General features: G+C 37.3%; 1 protein-coding gene across 2 annotated transcripts in view; it reads right to left on the bottom strand.

The window, feature by feature from the left end:
- The window catches only part of FGF14 (fibroblast growth factor 14), a 612,348-nt gene that overhangs the window by 152,866 nt on the left and 435,984 nt on the right, over positions 1 to 23,498 (bottom strand). The window contains exon 1 of one of the 2 annotated variants that reach the window (XM_029936472.1): positions 23,124 to 23,316. The exons of the other annotated variant lie outside the window; for it this stretch is intronic. Coding sequence (XP_029792332.1) covers positions 23,124 to 23,316 — 193 coding nt within the window. Of the gene's footprint in view, positions 1 to 23,123; positions 23,317 to 23,498 lie in introns of those variants that run through there. 2 annotated transcript variants of the gene reach the window in all.

Raw genomic sequence — 23,498 nt, 5'->3', positions numbered from 1 at the left:
GCATTTGGAATGGCCTTGCAGCATTTTAAAGGCGCTTTCATACATCCTAACTCAATGGGGCTTTACCACCTCCAGCTAAGATAGGATTGTATCCACATTATGGTTAAAATAATGTACGAATAGGGCCACCTGGGTGGCACAGTAGGTTGAGCATCTGACTTTGGCTCAGTTCATGATCTCCTGAGTCTTGAGTTCGAGCCCCACATCGGGCTCACTGCTGTCAGCCTGTCAGCACAGAGCCTGCTTCAGATCCTCTGTCCTCTCTCTCTGCTCCTCCCCAGCTTGTGCTTTCCCCAAAATAGATAAATAAATAAAAATAATAATGTACAAATAGGGAAGAGAATGTAAAAAATGAAAACAGTTGTGTTGCATGAGAAAGTAAAGCTTTAAATTTGCATCTGTGTGGGAGCACCTGGGCGGCTCAGTCTTGATTTCCACTGAGCTCATGATACCACCAGCGTGAGACTGAGACATGAGTAGGGCTTTTTGCTGACTGTGCGGAGCCTGCTTAGGATTCTCTCTCTCTCCCTCTCTCTCTCTCTCTCTCTCTCTCTCTCTCTCTCAAAATAAATAAATAAACATTTAAAAAATAAATAAATTTGCTTTTGTGTGATTATTGTAATAATACTTTGTTTTGTCGCCAGTACTGCTACTGAAGGAACACACCTTTGTGGGCCGTACATTTACAAAAACAGTTTGGTAGGCAGTACCTTAGGGGTTATCTGTTACTGCAGTGAACCCCCCAACTTTAAGAGGAACTGAGACCCATCTTTGTCTGCAGTAAAAGGAAGAGAGATTAGAAAGCTCTGCCTCACTCCCATGGCTTCTAGTCTGAAGCTATGAGTAGGAAACGTCGCCTCTCATTTACTGCCTGTGCCAAGACCCTGTTTTTAACTTTATGCTGGCGGCCATCTACCTATGACAGACTCTGTCGTGAAGTGACTTAGAGTGGGTATTGGTCGGGAAATTGGGCTTCTTAAACTTAAGAAGTTAAAGGTGTTGGGTATTTAATAAGTTCTCCCTTGTCTTTAAGATTAAAAAAAAGAGGGGTGCCTGGGTGGCTCAGTCGGTTAAGCGTCTGGCTTCAGCTCAGGTCATGATCTCACAGTACGTGGGTTCAAGCCCCACGTCAGGCTCTGTGCTAACAGCTCAGAGCCTGGAGCCTGCTTCAGATTCTGTGTCTCCGTCTCTCTCTGACCCTCCCCTGCTCCCGCTGTCTCTGTCTCTCAAAAATATTTAAAAAAACATTTTAAAAATATTTAAAAAAGAAGAAAATGAGGAGGAAGACTACTCAGTAGCAATGGTGGCAGTCAAAAACACTCAAATATATTTGCACTTTTAATTTTGTCTTTCTGGCACAATTCACATTTGTGTCATTGAGACCCTCTTTTGGAAAAAGAAAAAACAGAATTTCTAATGTAACCTAAGACAACCAAGTAAAAGAGATGACAAAACATTTTTTCCCATTTAAAGGCCATATAAAGAATATCAATTTATGCAGCATATAATTTTTTTCCAAATCACTAAATCTGGGGCTTTTAAAATAAATTATATTTTATAATGTATTTTAATAACATATATAATATATAATATAATAAGGCCATTTCAAATACAATAATTATATTTTAAAGTATATGATATTTCAACTTTAGATACTTAGTTAATATTAATATGCATCTCTGGATTTCCTTAGATTAAGGTCTAAGCAACTGCCTTTTGTCAGAGATTTGATGTGTGTATACACTTCAGAGATCTTACACACCATTAATCTTCTAATGACTGCTTTTGAAAGATAATTTTGCTTTTTCCAAAGTATATTAAGTCATATTTTTAAAGAAGCCATTGGATTTTCAATAATTTTTGAAGTCTGGTCATTTCCTTTCCTTTCAAATGCCTTGAATCCTTTATAAATACAAAGTGAAGGTCATCAATTTCAGTACATAATTCTATCGGGAGAAGGGCTTCAGACTCTTCTCCACTTCCCCCTTTATTTCCTCCCCCTGTTCATTCCTTCAGAGTTGGTTTTGCACAGTACAAATGCCTTGTTCTGATCCTGGATATGAATATCACACGTTCTTTTACATTAGGCAAAGGATCATGGAGATACGTGAAACCTTTTGAAGGCAGATGAAGAATAATTGCTCTCATTAGAAGGGGCGCTGAGGTACAAACACAGCTGTCCAAGAGAAGTAACTTCACCAAATTAAAATGTAGAAGTTAAGAATGCATCAATATGCAAAGAAGCAACTTTCTATACTTTGCACTAGGAATTAGAAAGGCTGACATCTGATGTTTGATAGTCAAAAGGTTAAAAAGTAGAGGGAGGGATTTGTGAGAATTATCTAAGGGGCTGGTACCTAGGCATATTTTATGCTACAAATGCTCCAGTGATTCTCAAATATTCTTACTTAAGTACTTTCAATGGTAGAGGAAAGTAAGTAGTCATGCTTACTGGTGAGTCTGAGGGATATAGTCTTAAATAGCACCTCATTACTTGGCGTTCCTTTGGAATCTTGATTCTACCAAAATTCTTTAATATTTGAATTTTGAAACTTTTATTCTAAATTTTCATTTGATATAAAATATTTCAAATTACTTACCATAGCTCAAATTGATGTTGCACAAAGATGGGGGTTCTCATACCCCCATATATGGCTCTGTTCCCCAAGGGTATCCATACCTATTTGCAAAGGATACTTGCCACTTAGAAAACACTTGTCTGCTATTGAGACAGAACAATAATGTCCCCCGGACATTTTTATCATCTTGAGTTCATGTAACCAGGTGAGTCTCATTTACATATTTTGCCTTCTATTTTCTAAATCAATCTTCCCTCCATGCCCAACACAACATTTAAAACTATCACCCACACTTAAGGTGTTGTGTCTTTTCTTTTCATACTTACTTACATTCCAGAGCTCTCTTTTCATTTTCAATGTCTATGCATTTCACCTCTGCTCATCTAGCATCACTCTCCAGGCATTACACCATTCCTCAAAATTGTACAGATCCTATTCACAAACTTTGGGTTCTAATTGTCAGATTTTCTCATAGTATGACTTCCCATGGAGAAAAATAGGTTAGCTGAGAGGCAACAAAAGATTCCAATCAGAAGATATTAATGTCTCACCAGAGGGGCATATGAATGCAAAAGAAATCCACTTGGAGGTAGAGAAAGGGATGAGAAATGAAGTCAGATCTTTTAACACAGCTTGAGGAGTTATTATTTTTTTGTGTGTGTATGTAGGTGCACACAGGCAGACATATGTGTGTTTCTCTGCGTGTTTTATCTGAAATGGTACAATGTTGTGTCATATTCATAGCACATCAACACTATGAATTAGGAGAATCCTTTCTTATCTGGCTCTGGCCATGACTAACCATGAGACCATAATAGGGGAATTCATATGCTGAGGTATTTGTGGTTCAGCTATAAAATAAGATGATTGAACTGGATGACTTTTAAAATTTCTTCTAGGCAAGACAGAAAAATACACTGAAACACAAATAAAGATAAGAAATAAGGAAGCAAATAGCCAACAGGCTTTCTTTACCTTTTCTTCCCACTCAAGATTTTTTCAAACTGACTTCTGTTAATATTCCTAAGAATAAAATTAGAAATATGGTATGCTGAGAGATGTGTTACTATGTGTGTAGAGGAGAAGGGTTCTCATCAAATAGACATGCTGAATGCTTTTACTCAGGTCCAGGGTTTGCTCCTCACTGTGTGCGTGAAGTGCAATTTACAAAGCACTGTCATGTGGATGATCTCATTTGAGGCCAGCAAAATAGACATAATGGCATTAACTTATATGACAGATAAGGATTAACAATTAGGATTACGGAGTCATTTATTCAGAAGTATACAACTCTAAGCCAAAGGCTCTCTGCAGGATCGAGGCAGTTTGAGTGGGGCCTCTGTTAATGCATCACACTGTGCCACAGAATTCATTACAAGTACTCTGATTTCTTGTCAAGACCATTCCAGCCTCTCCAGAGTATTTGTTAATAAGAATAAACTTATTGCAGAGAATTTATAGCAGCCTGGAGCATGGGATTCTCTATTTAGTCTTTCTGGTAGATTTTAAGAGCTAAGCCAAAATTAGGACACTCTTTGTGAGGTAAACCCTCATGTTTTTAATATTCTAGAAGGTGTTTTGATAATCTACAATTTTGTTGCCGTTAGCAACTGTCAGGGAATGAATTTGGAGAATGAAAGAATAGCCCAATTTTTACAATAGAACACAAAATGCTTAAAATAATCCCAGCTGGCAGCATTAGCAGCATAATAGCATGGCACATGTAGTATACAAAGATGCATATCTAGAAACAATTATTGACAAAAATATCCATCTTTCTCCAGATTTTTATTAAAAATTAGAACTGAGAATGAATTTTAGTAATGTTTCAAAAAAACCAAATTAAATCACATCACATCAAAAGCCTGTCAAGAATTTTCTCTGAACAGGAGCACATGAGTGGTTCCAGGGGCACCCGAGTTAAGCATCTGACTCTTGATTTGGGGCCACGTCATGATCTCAGGTTCATGAAGTCGAGCCCTGCATCGGGCTCCATGTGTTGACAATACGGAGCCTGATTGGGACTCTCTCTCTCCTTCTCTCTCTACCCCTCCACTTCTCATGTTGCTTTCTCTCTCAAAATAAATAAATGTACTTTTACAAAATTAAAAAAATTTCTTCAAATAATTTCTTCCAAATAACAAAAAAAAAAAAACACCCTGGAAAAAAATGTTTTGAACTGATGATTTGATCATACCTATAACTCACATAACCTCTCTCAATTTGGTCAAGATACTGATTTCCTTTTCTATATTCAGGATATGGTGATTTAAAAAGAAGATAATATTTTCTAATTGACAGTTTCTCTGAGACCTAGAATTTAAAATTTGGAAAGCAATTTCTCTGCTAGTTATTACTACCTAACCAGTATAAAATCAACTTTCATACCAACTATGAAAGCTAGATACCTCAAAAAAGAAATGAATTTAATTAAAAGTCCTTAAAAGCTTCCCACACAATTAGGACTTGAGGGTTCAACATCTCAAAGAAAAGGAAAACACATGGAAGTGAGCATATTATTATATATCATTCTTCCTCTTAAGAATTTGCTGTTTCAGAAGTAGAAAAAGGAAAAAGACTGAAAATCAGAGCAAAGCTTTTGGCAGTCCACAATGCTGGAGACAAAAGTTGGAGACAAAATTGGAGATTAAATTGGAGCTCTAGTGTGCCAATGAGGAGTGCCCTTGGTAAACATCCAGGATTTCAACTGGAACCCCTCGAAAGCTATCCCTTGGCCAAAAACCAAGCTAGAAATAGACAAGCTAACACACACACACACACACACACACACACACACAGAGGAAAAAACAACCTCAAACATATTTCATACTAGGATAAATTGGGATTTCCTGTCCCTACTGTAATTATACACACACACACACAAATCTCCTCTCCAAGGAAGACAAAGTCATAGATAGTCTCTAGAGATTTCTACCTAAAATGTTCAACCCTCAAAAGTTGCCAAAATTTTTTAAAATGCCAAAATTTCAAAAAGAGATACAAAAAGATCCAAGAGAAAAACAGAAAATAGAAACAGATGCTTAAGTCATTCAGATAGGTGTTAAAAGGCATTAATATGTTTAAGAAAATAGAAGACATGATGGAGATCTAAACAGGGACTAAAATAATCAAATGGAACGTTCAAAATTGAAAAAATATATAATAAAAAGAAAAAATCAGTAGATGAGTTAACAGCAAAATGAAATAGAACTAAATAACTGAAAAATATCTCAATTGAAAATATCTAGACTAAAGCACAAATACATAAGATCTAGAAAATGGAGTAAGGATATGGGAGAAATAATGAAAAGTACTGACATAAATGTAGTTGAAGTCCCAGAAAGACAAATGATAATGGTGAATATTTGAAATATGTGAATATAATAAAAAGATTCTGAAGCTGACATAAAATCCCACATCCCAGATTCAGAACATGCTGCAAACCTCTTGCAAGATAAATACAAACAAAGTGACATCTCGGCACATCGTGATAAAATTACTAAAATAAAAAGCAAGAGAAAAATCTTAAAAGCAGCCAGAGGAAAATTAGTACCATATGCCCTTCAAATGAGAAATGATAAGATGACAGTGTAATTTTCAATAGTAAATAATGGAAGCCATGAGACAATGGAATGATATTATTGATACAATGGGGGAATAAAACTTTCCAGTCTATTCTACACCCAATAAGATTGCCACTCAAAGACAAACTAATGAAATTTCACTCAAACAAAACTGACAGAATTCATAACAAGTGGACTGCACTAAAACAATAACCATTATCATAATAGTAAAAGAGATATTTAGGTTGCAAACATACCCAAGGTAATCACTAAAATATATTGTAATGGGTATATATGCCTCAGGCTATTAATGGTGGAAAATGCAACAATAAATAATATTCTTGATATATTAAAAGAATGTAAGAAAATAAAGAAGCAGATAAATAGAATAGATTGGACAAATAGAAAACAAATAGTAAAACCACTATACCAGTAATTTCATTAAATGTAAATAGACCAGGTATTCTAATTAAAAAGCAGGGATTGTCAGTGTATTTAAAGTAAAAATTAAAGCAAACCATAAATAAGGTCATGCTTACAAGATGCCCACCTTAATTATAAGGATATAGACTGGTTAAAACTATGAATAATAGCCCGTATGCAAATACTAAACTAAAGGAAAATGATGTAGTTATACTAATAGCCAATGAAGTAAATATTAAAGCAAAAAGCAAGATGTTATGATAAAAGGTAATGTTCATCAGTGAGATGTAATCATTTCCTATTAACCTATGAAGAAGGCAAAAACTGACATATCTAAAGTAGATACAGAAAAATGCACATTCATAATGGGAGATTTTTAATGTGGCTACATCAGTAACTGACAAAAGTGGAGACACACATGAAAATCAATTTTTAAAAGAAAATTCGAACCACATTATTAACAAATTTAATGTAGTTGGATATGCATAAAATGTTTCATCTGGCTACTGAAAAAATTCTTATTTTCAATCCTCATATTTCATTTGTTCTCAGATTATGGTGGGTGTAACCTACAAATCTAGTAATTTAGTTTTATAAAAAAGATAACTAGACAATTCCTAAGTATTCAAAAATTAAGTGAGCACTTCTAAATAATCATGAGTAAAAGAATAGATCACAATGGGGATTAGAAAATATTTATTAAATGCAAATTAAAACATAATATAGCACAACTTGTGCAATGCAGCTAATGGTAAATGCTTTGGGTATCATGATTACAGATAAATTTACAGTATAAAGTAAAATATGTGCTTATAGGTCTACAATTAATAAGCTTACAGTTTATATTTCAAGAAGTTAAAAAACAGCAAATTTAATATAAATAAAATAGAAGGAAATAACAGTTAAAAACAGAATTACTAATGTGGGCAATGTGGTACATCACATTGATTGATTTGCAAATATTGAACCAGGAATGAACCCCACTTTAACATGGCGAATAACTGTTTTAATGTACTGTTGAATTCAATTTGCTAGTATCTTGTTGAGAATTTTTGCATCCAGATTCAACAGGGATATCGGTCTGTAATTCTTTTTTTTTTAGTGGCTTCTTGAATTGAGAAGATGTGAAATACTCAGTGATGAAAGAGAATGAAATCTTGCCTTTTACAACAATGTGGATGGAACTAGAGGGTATTATGCTAAGTGAAATAAGGCAGTCAGAGAAAGATTTCATATGATTTTACTCATATGTGGAATTTGAGAAACTCAACAGATGAACCTAGGGGATGGGAAGGAAAATAGATAAAAACAGAGAGAGAGGCAAAATATAAGAGATTCTTAAATACAGAGCACAAACAGAGCGTTGTTGGGGGGATTAAATGAGGATGGGAATCAGAAATGGCATTTTCAGGATGAGCACTGGGTGTTGTAAGTGATGAATCACTGAGTTCTACTCCTGAAGCTGAGACTACACTGTATGTTAACTAACTTTTATTTATATTGAGAATTTATATTGAGAAAAAGAATAGAATTAATAAAACACAATAATAGAAATTAGGAAAAATCAACTGTGCCAAAAGTGGCTTCTTAAAAAAAGATGAATAAAATTTAAGACATGTTAACTGTTCAAGAAAAAAAGGGAAAAGGAAAAAGAGAGGATATCACTACAGATGTGATGAACAATTCCGAGAGATAATGGTAATGAATCTCCAAGCAGTGTTAAGTTAAAGAAGCCAGACACAAAAAGCACATGCTACATGATATCATAAATAAGGTTCTGAAACAAGCAAAACTAATGTACTGCGTTAGAAGTCAAGACAGTGCCTACCTTTCAGCTTCACTGTTTGGAAAGGCCTGTGAGTGGAATTTCTGGGGCATTGTTCTGTTTTGATCCAGGTCGTCTCTATGTAAGTGTATTCAGCTCGTGAAATACATTAAGTTGTACATGATGTGTGCACCTTTTAATATATGCGTTATATTTCAATAAAGTACCTATTTTAAAATCGAGATTGTATCGTGAACTTAAAAACTAATATAAATTTTATGAAATAGACATACAGGTCATCTTTAAGATGACCTATAAGTCACTTGATAAAACGGCTGAGTATTCATGCCAGGAATTTTTTAAACCTTCTTCTATAGTCTTGAATGAGAGGCACTAGATGGTTTTCTAATCAACAGAAAAGCAAACATTTTCTTTAAAAAGGAAAGCTAGGGACAGACAAAAAGGCGAATTATAATGTTTCCCAAAAGTTGGGGAAGAACACTTAATCTGTTAGATTGTCTCCTGGATTTTATAGTCTTGTAAATTTTGTGAACAATAAACATGAACAAAGTCCTTTTGGAGAAAAAAATGGAGTGGAATTACCTGTAATAAATTGAACCATGTATGGGAAAGAGGATGTGGGACCAGATAAACTAAAACCATAATTCTTAGCACCTCCCTCCCATTTCCCAAGGTAACTTCCAACCCTGATCGGGAAGAATGTTCTCAAAACTTGCAACTTGCTCCCCACTTAGCAAGAGTGTTCTCTACCCCTTTTTCTTATTCATTATCAAGAAAACTTCAGGGAAGATGGTAGTTACATCATAAAGGAACAGCCCTAACACTAGATATGCAAAAATACAGGGTTGTAATCCTATTACATATGCTGATAGTACAGATTACATGACCCACGAAAAATTACTAATATCCATAAGTTTACATTCTTTTATTTATAGAATGGGCATGATGTTGTCTGTGTTAAAGAGAGTTTTTGTGAGGGTCAACGTGGGTAACGACAGTCATGTTTGATGAGCTAAGAAAGTTGTTGCCTTATAGTTATTCGCAACAATAGGAATATCTCCGGTTTATCAGTTTAGCCACCCCTTTAGATTATTCAAGGTAACAGATCCTTAAAGAGAAGCAGATACATACAGCCACTTTGCCACAAGTTTGTGCAAGGTCCCTGAATTAAGACTTCTGCCTGTTGGGGCACTTGTGTGGCTCAGACAGCTAAGTGTCCTACTTTGGCTCAGGCCATGATCTCACAGTTTGTGGGTTAAAGCCCCGCATTGGGCTCTGTGCAACAGCTCAGAGCCTGGAGCCCGCTTCAGATTCTGTGTCTCCCTCTCCCTCTGCCACTTCCCCACTTGAGCTCGTGCTCTCTCTCTCTCTCTTTCTTTCTCTCTCTCTCAAATAAATAAACATTAAAAAAAAGAATATTCCCAAATTTTTAAAAATTGATACAATATCGGCCAATATTAATACTGCAGCCATGAAACCAGGATGTTTAATCAAGCCACTTGTGTGTAATGCACTTTTTAAATGGAATCACCTCGGATAGAAGTGCCAATAACCACAGAATAACCAACTCCCTGAAGCCTAAAGAATCCCCTTGGCTTATAATTATTTTCTTCACTAGGAAAATTACTATTTGCTGAGATTTTTATGAAAATGTGTTTCCTGTTCCAAACATTGTCATAGTCTCTGAGGCTCTGAAGTTTTACTAGCTGGTCACTAATCAGAAGCACCTCAGTCTGGCTACTTTCAAACCCAGCACCTTTATACAAATCTGATAGTTTTATTCCTATGTTTGATAAATTCAACTGCTTAAAACTGAGAACCTAATTTCTTCAGTGCTTTTCTTTAGTCCAAAGAAACCTTGCTGTTGCTACCAATTCTAATTGGTTAATATCCCATGGTTTTATTTTTCTTGTCCATCCAATGCTGCTGTCTAGATTACTTTCCAGTTTTCAGTTTGGTTTCCTTTCCTTTATTGCTCTCTTTAAATACATTCTAGTTGCTATTTAGGGGCATGAGATGCTGTTCTTTAAAAATATATTCAATATTACTTAACTTAAAATGGAAGATTGAAATTCCTATGGGCACCTTGACATTCATTTGTGTTGCATATCATGGTTTTGGGCTGGTGACTGTGGTGGGTACATAATTGTGTGCGTGTGTGTGCGTGTGTGTGTGTGTGTGTGTGGTCATTCATTTCAGTTATATCTTTCTTTCTAACTTGTCACCGTTTCTGTATTTCTTCACAAAAGCTTTAATCCCTTTCAAATGCATTTTAGCTTACTTGTTAGTATGACTGAACCTTATGTGTTAAAGCTGTTAAAAAAAATTATGTGTATATGCCAAGTCCAGAAGAGTTAGTGACGTTTGTTAAGATAAAACATATCAAGGTATCTGAAAAAACTGAGTTCTAGAAGTACTGGGAGGCATTAAACTGACTTTTACTAGAGACCTGAACAGTCTTTTTAAAATTTTATGTCTTAATATTCACATCTGTGAATCTAGGAGAATAGTAGCTTTTATCTGCCAAAGGACAGGGTGGAATAACTACAGGGGTGGGGAAGGGGGAGCTGAGTACACCAGTTTTTAAAATATATATGAATTTGGCGTTGAACACATTCAGTTCTTTGTTTTTATGCTTCATGTTGTATCTGCATCATGCAGAATTTTTTCACACTAATTTTCTTGTTTATGCACATATACAACACACTTTTTCACTTGCACACAGTGTGAGAAAGAGAGGATTCTTAAATGCAATTGTCTCAAACTTAACAACAGACAAGGTTGTTGGATTGCAAATCATAAGAGACAGAATAAATATAGTATACAGGAATAATTAGCCAACCATTTTCAGGCTATATTTAGCAAACAGCCAACAGGAAGCATGGGACCAAAGTAAATCAGAAGGCACGGGGCTGAGGAAGAGCGAGTAAATGGGATTCTAGGGCAGAGGAACAGGGCAACTGACACCAAGAACAGACCATTGAAAGGATTGGTTCTGCTCTGTAGAGCAGTTAGTGTAAGCACAAACCTGTGCAAAGGAACCGGTCTCTGCCTTGATCTAAGGCTCAGCCTGTGTGGCCTTCTAAACAAGTGAGCAAAAGGATTTAAAGCTAAATGATGTCTCGCAAATCATCGTGTCTGAGCTCTTCCTTGCATAGACTCTGCATATTCTCAGGGTCCTCTGAGTTGCTCAGCTGGTAGAAGACAGAGAGAGGCCTTCATTCCGGTGCCAGAGTCCACACTCTCTCCATTACAACAAGGACATCACAGTGCCGCTGTTGCGTAGGGAGGGCTGGGCTGTCTAGGGATCATGGGAGATTAACAGTGGCGAGATGCTGTGCAGGTGAGATTTGGGGTATATTTCCTTACATTAACTTAAAAAAAAAATCAATGAGCCTGCCTCAGCAGACAACAACAGGCATCATGTGGGCGGGGGGGGGGGGGGGGGGGGGGGGGGGGGGGACAAGGAAGAACAGGATGAAACCAGCCAACACTGATAACATTTCAGTGCCTGTTAAATGGCTGTGATGTCACAAAGTGCTGTGCTTCCCTTTTCAAAAAGTGAACAAACGGGAATATTTATGCTAGTTTAAGGAACGTAGGGAGATGGGGCTGAAGTAATTTCTTGCAACTGTCATGGGGCAAAAGGAAAACCCACGCAGATATTAAAACGTTACCTTTAGGCCGATTTATTGGCATAGAAGTTGAAAAAAAGTGCTTAATATTGTACCATGAGTCTGTTTCACTTGACCACACAACAATAAAGCATCTGGAAAGGAAAATGAAAACAGTCATGGGAGCATTTGGATACCAGGGACATTTCTAATGATTAAAAATTGTGTTGGCTCAGCAGCGGTAGCAGAAGAAGAGGAAAACTTTGCTTATTAATTCTATATTCTCAAAACTTCAGCAACCTTTATTACTTTCATAATTTTCCAAAATGCAAAGGCCTCTGGATGAAGAATATCAAAGTTGACAAACATAAAATATTCCAAACCTAATAGGAAAATGTCAACATTGCCTGACCATCTGTGGTGGCTCACTCCGGAAAGAAAATCTAAAGGACATGAGACTACGGAATGGATGTGTCTGAGCTCTGCTGTTCTCTACAGTGTGGTGACCTGGCATCTCAAGCATCAGATGAAAATGGAAAAGTAGAGGCAGGGCCAGAGACACACTTTAAGAGGTGGTTATTTTGGGTGCAGCCACACTGGCCCCAGCAGCCACTGGAGCCCCCATGTTCCCCCATCTGGAACCTGTAAGAATAAAGAGAGGCAAACCTTGTGGTTGACATTCTAGCGCATCTGGGGGATAAATCTAGGAAGACACTGGGATATAATCCTGAAAACTACTATTATCTAATATCCACTGCGTTACTTCTAAAAACGTATACCTTGTATCAGTTAGACCTGAACTGCATTCAAAGACTACTTCTACCAAATACAATTCTCTGGAAATATTACTTAACTTCCTCTCATCTATGAAAATGAAAATAATAACACCTATTTCCTATCATTGGGAGAAGTAACAGATGTGGGATATAATGCTTCTAATCCTAGCAGATGCAGGAGTTTGATTACTTTCCCTGCTTTTTCCTTTAATTGGTCAGGCATGAAGCCAAGACAAATACTTCTGTCTTGTGTAGACTTGTCCAGTTTCCTCAGCCCTCCATTCAAGGCAGATCCCGGGCCCAGCGAGAAGGGAAACAGAAGATGCTATCTTCTCTGCACCGAGGTTGGCCTCAGCATGAAATTCTCTCCATGAAGACAGCCTCCAACTTGTTTGCTGGAATAAGGATGAAGTAATTATTGAACAATCTAAGCCACAGAAACGATTACGGTGCTCATGGCATTTACTTATGCAGAAAGATTACCAGAGTTAAACAATTGTAAGTTGGCCAAATGGTAAGGAGGATAAAAAGCCATGAACAAATATTTAAAGGGCATAATGTAGCTAGGTCTAGGCAGGAATTATTTACATAAATTTAAAGAGATAAATGGGCATGTGGAGGAATAAAAAGACATCAAGTGATGAAATTCTGACTCTCTTAAAGACCTTTTCAAAAGGGAGAAAATTGTTGGATTCTCAAGAAAACGAACAATTGCCCATCAAACATTCAAGAGTTTTCTAAGAAAAAGACTCTGTATTCACATTGTAGCTAATGATCTCAGTGGTACATCTTGCCCTGGATAGTCTAACAAGAGGAAACAATAGAACTCTATGAATTAGTTCCCTGACTCTAACTGACAGCACTTTACACTTCTCATATCTCAAAAGCTGTTTGTCATTCTGACAGATTTTTTTAAAATAAAAAATGCAAATGTAACAAAGTTGCTTTAACTTTGTCACCAGATCTCATAACTGAATATCTACATATAATAGGTAGATACATAAGAGAACACATTAGAGTCACTTAAAACTGAATACATCAGTGAAAGCATTTCACACACAGAAAATGGACTGTTAAATGGCCCTTCTTACATTTATAACTATTCCTTTCTGTATAATGCTTGAATCTGAGTGCTATTTTTTTATTATTAAGCAAATTAACCAAATATTTTAATTTGCCAATCACGACTGGCTATGCTAGTAATTAAAGATTTTGTAAAACAGTGGTTACTCAGTTACAAATTTATTATACTTGATTGCAAAGACAAAAAATTAAAGACTAACTCTTAGAAAGTCCTATCAATTTCTGTGTTTTATGAAGACAGGTCGCTTACGCTCAATACAAATATATGTGATGAAAATAATATCTTTCCCAAGAAAGGAAACATTAAGCATTGCCTTCTAATGGTACCTGAGTACCAACTGAGTACTAATAGTGTTTGGCAGGGTGTTGTGTTATATGACAGCAATAGTTAACACACTATCATAATTGTAAATACAGACCTATCATAACCATGAAAAGATGATCAGCATGAATGGTTTTCACACAGTAAATGATATGTTAAAAGTATTTTGATGCTGACTTTACCTAACTGTAGTAAAAACTACAAATTTATTATGAAAAGTTGAATTTCAAGTGCTATATAAGTGGGATTGAGAGATAAAAGATTAAACCTTGTGTCTGATCACTTGCAGATCACTGGTGAACTTAAGAAGAACAGCTTATTGGTAGGAGCAAAAACCTGATTTAGAAAGGGTTCAAGAGAGAACAGGAGAAGAGAAATTGGAGATCTATTTTTCAAGAGGTTTTGCTGACAAAAGACAATTGGTTTAATAGGTAGAGATACTTCTTAAGATGGGATATGTCACAGCGTATTTATATTTTGATGAGAATAATATTGTAGGATACGAAGATTATATGATTCAGAAGTGAGAGGGAATTATTGGACTAGTGTCCCTGAGTAGGAGAAAGGATCTATCCCTCAATTTGATGAGGACTTAACTTTAAACAGCAGTACTAAGAGTTCATTCCCAAGGTCAGGAGGAAAAAGGAAAAAAGAGTAAATGAATAGATGTGTAGATAGGCAGCAGTGGAGTATGTGTAAATTTATTTTTCATTATTTCTATTTTCTCAGTGATATATAGAAGTAAGAGCATAGTTGAGAATGGGTATGGAGGAGGAAGTATAAGAGGTAGGAAAGAGAGAAGGTAAGATGATCATCTAGTTAAGTAGAAATTGATTTTTTGTTAAACGTACCAAGGGCCCACTTGATGTAATTGACTACAAATCTAAAGTAGGAAGAACCCATATGTATGCATGTCTTCTCTTCAGTCAAAACCATCTGTGTATGCAGAGGCACAAAGTAGGTTGACAGTTGGATTAACCAATTAGTTTCACCATGTAAGCAAGGTAAACAAGAAAATAGAAGCCAGATAAGTCAATAAAATATCCAAATAACATATAACTAGATTGTAAGACTGTTTCAGATCTAAATATTCATCCATGTGCAATTTTTACAAAGTGAATAATACAATTTACACACAACTTAGACTTGACTACCTTATGCTGGTATCAGTATTAAGAACAAGATCTGCGAACTCATTAGAAAAGACCTACGAACAATTCTGTTAATTCAAAAGCAGCACACAACACACAATATTTAGGTTTCTAACAGTCTGAAATTTTCATGATTAATTTGTGACTCTGTAACCTTAGTGGTTTGCTTGAGTTTATCATGTACAAGGAGGCCAATAAGGAATGTAACCAATAAGCATCTCATTAGACATGAGAAGTGTCTAAAATATATGATCTAGGAAAATTAATAAAAAACTAATGAAAGACTTAACATGAAATTCATTACATGCTAATGAAAGCCCTCCAAATTAATCCTTTTCCAAGTTTCAGGTCAATATTACAATTCATCAAGGAGATAACACCAACGAGTGTCTCATCCAAACACTTGGAAAATCAAAGCTACATTCCTAAGTGAAAAACGGCATGGTAAAATTGCCAAAGCCTACAAATGTCTCCACTTGCAGGCAAGCATTCTTACACCCTCAATTTTAACAATTTAATAATACACTATTTATGTATCCCATCAATAGGTATATACATTGAACACCTACTACATGCCTTAAAGTAAGGTGTCTTTCATTAATTGTGAGTTCACCACATTATGAATGATGGAAAGGGCAAACTAGGGGGAGAAGAGAGGATTTAGGGATAGGCAGATTTGCTTCGGATTCTGCTCATGTTTCTTGCTCAGTGTTAAGTCTTTTGGCAATCTGCAAATTATTTGAGCCTCAGATTCCTTTTCTGCAAAATGGTGACATATCTCACCTAATTGAGATACTGAAATAAACTATGTGACAACTGAGAACGAATTTGTTAGGAGCAGGCACTCCGGTGTCAGTCTGACAACCTGGGTTTCAATCTCCACTCCACTCTTGGAAGATATATGAATTCGAACAATTGACTCTAACATTTTTTGTTTGTTTCAGATTCCTCATTTATAAAATGGGTGGGGAGATAATATTAGTGTATCATCCACTAATGAGCAATTTAGGGCATCAATGGATAGATAATAATGTACCTACCATATAGATTTGTTGTAAGGATGAGCTAGTACTCAGTGGTACACTGCCTGACACAGAGTGCCATATAGGCAGGTGACAAATGTATTAATGCCCAGTCAATGATAACCACTGCTATGTGTACACTGATCTCAATGGCCACTCTATGTTACATGTAAATCCTGAGAAATAACACAATTTTTCATTCATTCAGTGAATTCTTGTGCAATGTCAGTTATATGCCACACACTGGTAGACACTGACTTTCAAGTGTAATGTCAGATTTCAGGCATGTCATACATACCAAATGACCCTGTCATACAATAAGGGTCCCCATTAAACCTGATGGCCAGGAACCATGAGAGCAAAGAGTGAAACACATATTCCACACACACACACAAATATTTCACACAATGTAGCTTTATGAAAAGAGCCTTTTGTCCCAATGACAAAGTAATAACTATCATAAAATGTTTTTTTGAGATGTCTAGATTCCTACTACCACTCCCTACTGCTCTCCTTCCAGTAATAGCAAATGGTAACATATTCACATAATCTGAGTTTCTTAAAATGAATATTGGAATCTTCATAGGTAAACATTCTCAATTAGTTGTTTCCTAGTCATGCAAACACACTGTGATTGACTTTAAACTGCATTAACCTTGATAAAATCGTCTTTTATATGTTTGAGTTTACACGATGCTTTTGTTTCTGTGTTTTTCCACTTGAATGCTAGTGACAACATTTAAAACATCATATTCTAATTTGCATTATTGAAATATCATAGTCTGTTTTGGCTAAAGTTTCTCATTATTGGGGGAGAAATTAACATAAAGTATACCTAGAAAGAAACCTAGATTCACAAAACTAAATGGATAAATCAGATTGAAAAATATGTCACCTACTTTTTCCTTTGAATTCCTGCCATTATTTTTATGCTAAGCAAATAAAATTTAAAAGACATCATTTTACATAGAAGAGAGGGCAGGAGAGGTTCATGTCTAACTGAAAACAGTTTCCTTATAGGAACATTATATAGATTAAAATTATTATCAAAATAATAAAATTTGTGGACTAAATGTAGAACTACACTAATAATTCTAGTAATTTGGAATATAAAGTAAAACCTGTAACTAATATTGGTAACCTGGTGGGGAATTTAAGGGGACTGATGCTCCTGAAATCTGACATTACAAATTGCCAAAGGATTTCTTCACCAGTAAACAGTAGCATTTTCTCCATACATGTAAACTCAGTCTATGAATCTAACCCAACCCAAAGCAAACCATCTTACCTAACCTTACTCACATCTTACCTAAGCGTCTATGCTACCTTACACTTCACTCACTGCACCATTTCTTAATTTATTGCACCACTGTACCATTGACCATTTTCAGCCACCTAGAAAAAATGTGCAAGGTCGAAATCATAACAATTAAGACACAGAAGAAATGCATAAGCAAGCAAGATCACCTTTTAAAAAAATCTCAAACATCGTTTTGTTTACCTATTCAGTAATATTTCCATAAGACCTCTCGTTTAGAAACCCTGCATTTGACATAATATCCTCGTTTAAAAATTAGACGCTTCAATTTAGAAAAAACTATGATTTTGTCTCACCTTAATGCAACTAACAAATAATAAAATTCTTTAATTTTTTTACATTTATTTATTATTGAGAGACAGAGAGATGGGGGAGGGGTAGAGAGAGAGGGAGACACAGAATCTGAAGACAGGCTCTAGGCTCTGAGCTGTCAGCATAGAGCCTGATGGCGGGGCCTGAATCCATGAACCGTGAGATCGTGACCTAAGCTGAAGCTGGACGTTCAACTGACTGAGGCATCCAGGTGCCCCGACAAGTAATAAAATTCTGATTATCAACAAGTTAGCAGCAATTATTATCAAAAGAGAAGTAGGAAGACTCCCATGTAGATGGCCTTAGAAAACTAACCAAATACACTTCCCAAAGAAAAGAAGGATGATAATTAGGGGGGGAAATATTTTCTTGTTTTATTTTGACCTAAGCAGGCAATTTAAGCAGGTGGTCTGTATTTTCACAAGGTAATGGCTCTGAAGCAGTAGCACAAAGAATGATGGTCTTTTGATTTTGCTGTTGATTATTTCCTGAGAAGGTGGTCACATTTTTCCTTACGTAACACCTGCTAAGAAGGAAAACCACTACCCTTAGGATACCTGATGGGTTTCACTATCCCACTGGAGCAAAAAAGTTTTGTTGATATAAATGTACATATATTTCTGCTTTTAATATTATATAATAAGCTGAAAACAAATTTTAAGTAGCTCATTTTCACTCCTTGTTCTTAAGACATCCTGTAATTTATTTTAGGTAAAATGTGTTAGTAAGAAACTCACACAACTATTGATTAAACATACATGACACATGATACTATAGCTTCTTTTGACAGTAGCCAAAATAAGTAGATTTCAAGAAAAAACTGCGTTAGCCACACTAAAAATTTTGAAAGGTTATTGTCTTACAAGCAATAAAGTTTCTTGTTTTGGTTTTTAAATTAATAATGAAAATATAGCACTTTTAGGATAAAGTGTTCATTACTTATCATTGCTTGTAGTTTCTATTTCAGTTTTCATTTTCGACAAAAAAAGTTAAGATTACAAATAAAGCTATTTATAAATTGTTGGTTTCCTTGTGTCTTCTTTCTTTAGCTAAATTAACAGATATCGTAATCTATTTTAATAAATTAGTTAAGCCTTAAACTGAGGCTGGTTATATTCTTGGATTTTTGAGAATAACTCACAAATATGTAATCATCCTCAACTCCCTTTAGAAGGGGGATGAGTTATGTGTGTGTGTGTGTACATATATAAAGTGGAAAAGATATAAAAACTTGAAAATATACACCTCTAAAATGGTCTATTTAGAGCCCTGTGGCTCAAGGACATTCTTTTAGCTTTGGATATGGTACCTTCCTTATTTCACTTCAATTCAAGGGCACTGCCAAGTACCTAGGGCATGGCAGACACTCTATCAAGATCTGAGACTCTAAAGTGCAGAAAACACAGACTTTGCTCTGAATAACAACCAATCACATCTTGGGATGTGGCACAAGTATTTTCAGGCACAAACAACGACAGTGAGGTATAAAATGCCACAAGAGAAGTATTCTTACTTCTCCACAATGAGGGAAGACTTCTTAGAGGTGATGGCATTTTCTCCAAGCTTTAAGAAATGGAGCTAATTTGGAGCGCCTGGGTGGCTCAGTCGGTTAAGCAACCGACTTTGTCTCAGGTCATGATCTCCCAGTTCATGGGTTCGAATCCCGCATCGGGCTCTGTGCTGACAGTTAGCTCAGACCTGTCTTTGGACTCTGTATCTCCCTCTCTCTCTGGCCCTCTCCTGCTCACACTGTCTTTCTCTCTCTCAAAAATAAATAAATAAACAACATTTAAAAATTTTAAGAGAAAAGAAATGGAACTAATTTCAACAGGTGAAAATACAAGACAGAAGATTCTATACAGAGTAAAGCACAAACAAAAGAACATGGATTTGAAAGCATGTAGCTAATTGTGGGCACTTTGAATGGTGTTCGGAGTCTATGGAGGTAAGGAAGGTGAAGAGATAAATCTGGAAAGGTGGAATAGTCACGGTGCCCACACAATCATGAAAAAGCCATCTTGTAAATTCCTGTCCTTTACAAGAGGACAAAATGGTACACCTGGTACAAAAATCACCCTTCCCTTGGGGGTAGGGGATAATCAGAGTGGGGAATAGAGCTCCAACAAAAGCACATGAGTAAATATAAGCCATATCATTAAATTAAATAAATTTCTAATTTGAAAAGTATCAAAAGGGAAAAAAAGACCCTACATTTAAGAAATTGTCTATTACTCTTCCCCAAAACACAAAATGCAGAGCTGTTTTTTATTGTTTGCCAGCATGTCAAATGTATTTGAATTTACTTTTTGAAATGCAAACTTCACCCAAAATGGACTACAATACAAGATGGCAGTGTCCTTAGTTTCTGTACCTCCTCTGCTTCTCTCAACTGCTTAAGGATTTTTCCCAACTCAGGGGCTTCCATTGTCCTCCTCAGATGTCATCTCTCAGCCTGGAGTTCTTGGTGTGGCCCACCTCCCTCTCCCCTAAAGCCTCTACCTTAGTCTTCTTTGTTCTTTATAGGACTTTGAGTGCCCTAATTTCTCCCTACTTTGTTCCTTTCCATATGCAACGACTTTCTAGCCCATATTTGTAATCTCCATGGTGGAAGGGACTTCATTTGTTCTCTTCACTGCACTACACAGAACACTTGGAACAGAAACTGACATGTCCAGAAGATTCAATAACTCTTCATCAAATTAATGATGTTCCAATATGAAGAGATATAAAATTGTCATACCTAAAAGTTGTATCTTTAAATTAACAAGTCAGATTTTTTTTTAATTTCCTGAGGTCAATTCCTATGCAAAGAGTGAGTATGGAGGTAAAGTAAAGGTTAACTATGCTTAAAAATATTTTCTTAATGACCATTTAATTAAATAATGAAACAATTCTATATATATGTAATAGTTATATATATATAGTTGTAGCTATATGTAATATAAAATCATACGATTATATCAATATATACTTTGTGTAATATAAAGTTTTAATATTGATTTTGCTTAAATTAGTAATAATAAATTAATGTCTGATGTTCCAGAGATATATCTATATTTTTCTTCACAAGAGAATATATTTCTTTATATATGAGATATACAAAGAAGGAAAGGTCTTGATCACATTCCCTTTTAGCCTATCTTCTGTTCCATTTTTCCATGGAAATAAAGGAGCAAAAGTGACCTCAAATATATTTTTCTTACAGATCATTGATGCATGCCTATCATTTTGAACTCATGAATACCAAGAGAGCAGTCAGGGTTGAAATGGTATAACAGACTATCAGGAAACTCAGATATCTTCCCGTACCTGGAAAAAAAAGTATATCCCCATCTTAAAATACAGAAGCGTAAAGCACACCCTCCTCCTTTTCTCACTATGACAAAACACTTATTGTCCACATTTATAAAATAATCTACTGGTTGTATATTTAAAGAAGACACAGGAAGTTTTAATCATTGTTTATATCAGAGTAATCTTATCTAGAAGAGAATACGTTTATTTACTTCAAGTAGATGGCATAGTTGGAGCTCTACCTGGTGAAAACTGTGTTCTAAAACATAATCTGATTTAAAATGGGGGGAAAAGCAAACACTCTTAGTCATGACAATGTGACCGTCCATGGATCAACAATGTTTAGAACAACTGAATTGCTCTTATAACACAAAGCTTTGCTGGATAAGGCTCTAGACTGAAATGGAAAATTAAAACCCATTTTTCTTCATAGCCTCTACACTCATTTGAAAATACTGTCCCCAAATACTTCATTAAGTCATATTTATGTGATTAGGTATTATATTTGTATAATTTTATCTCCCTTAGAACTGCCATTCTAATTTTTCTCCAATGTTTCTCTTTTAAGTTTGATTCTAAGTGCAAATAATTCCCAATTTCTAATGTCACGATGAGATATCGTCCTTTAAAACTATTTAGCTACAGCCTAAAAAAAAAAAAAAAGCATTAAAACTTTTGGTCATAGATTTGCAAATGTGTAGAACACACACACTCACACAGATACACACGTAAAACAGATGTTTCTCCCCACTGTCTTTGGAACAACAGGGTATTTAAAGCAAATACAGCTGGGCACCGAGAATATAATGTGCTGGGCAAACATATACTCCTGTTAATGTAAATACATTCTTCGATGTTTCCTGCCGAGCCCACTTAGTTATGAAAAGCAAGCTAGCCCCATTTTTCCTACAGAACACCCCACAGTCTCAAAACAATCGCCCTTAGCAACTGGATGTGGAGGCAAGCAGAGATGAACAAAAGCCGCGGGGCCCCGCTCCCAAGTTGCCTTCTCAGACCCTGACATTTTACAGCAGCAAAAGCAGGTCATGCTGGGCACTAGTTGTTTCTCGAAAAAAATACGTATAGTAAAGGCCACTATTCTAGTCATCTGCATGTAGTAACTGCTTGTTTTGCCTCATGTAATTCGCGAGTCCTTGAATTTAAACAGGGATGTGTGTACCTCGCTAAGCCCCCTTTCTCTCTCACTCTGCGCCCCTCTCCGCACCCCGAGGTGTGACCTCAGTCTTCAGCGCGCTCAGTGCCGCCCGCCTAGCAGCGCGTTCTGGTAAATCTCAAGTGAAAGGGCCCTGAGTTCGCACACACCCTCCACTCACTTCTCTGACACGAGCCCCGCGGAGGGCGCGGTGGAGATCGCCCCGTTTCGCCAAGGTCTGGGGCCCAAGGAGGTTTTCAGGAGCGCTGGGAGGCCAGGCGAGGCCAGACCCACAAAATCCCGACCCCTCGGATCAGACTGGAAGCAGCCGGCGAGCCCCCGAGGTGCTGCCGGAGAGCTTTCCCTGGCATTCTAGGGTCAGACGCTCTACCCCGGGGGGAAGCCAGAGCCTCCCCAGAATGGAAAGAGATTTTCCCTGGAAGTCAGCCCACCGGACACTCCGGGAGGGGAGCAAGAGGCGGCCAGCGAAGGGCCGGCCAAATTGCCGGCTGCTGGCGGGGTGAGTTTTCAGTGGCTACAGGTTGCCGGAGAGCAGGTTCCCAGCTCCCGAGGGCGGGCGGGCGGCGCTCGAAGCGCTCGGAACGGGACTTGGGGGTGTGGGGCACAGAGCGCCCGAGGGAGGGAAGGGGGAGCCCGGAGAGGCCCCATGCAGGCGGGGGGACGGGGGGATCCGGGGGCGCACCTCCCAACAGCGACCCGCACAGACCTTGGCGCCGCAACCTGCGCTTCTTGAGGCCGAAGATGCGCACTTTGGAGAAGATATCCACCAGGTTGCCGTTGCAGAGCCCGCGGTTCTTGCTGGGGCTGCTCCGCCTCCTGCTGGCAGACGGCCGGTCCCAGTGCTGCTCCCGCGCCTGCCGCTTCTGGCGGATCAAGCCGCTGGCGATGGCCGCGGCCATGGTGGCCCCGGGAATGGGTCCGGGGAGGGAGGGGAGCGAGGCAAAGGGAGCTGGGGACGCGGGAGAGGGAAGGGGCGGCGCCGACGGCGGCTTGCCCCGGAGGAGGCGGGGGGGACGAGGCCCGCGGGCTCGGGGAGAGGGGCCGGGGCGCTCAGTCCCGCCCGGGACCCATCGCCCTCTCC

Source organism: Suricata suricatta, chromosome 4 (assembly GCF_006229205.1).
Source record: "Suricata suricatta isolate VVHF042 chromosome 4, meerkat_22Aug2017_6uvM2_HiC, whole genome shotgun sequence".
Lineage (NCBI taxonomy): Eukaryota > Metazoa > Chordata > Mammalia > Carnivora > Herpestidae > Suricata > Suricata suricatta.
Note: the sequence above shows the minus strand (reverse complement) of the source record. Positions and strands in the feature narration are given on the sequence as shown.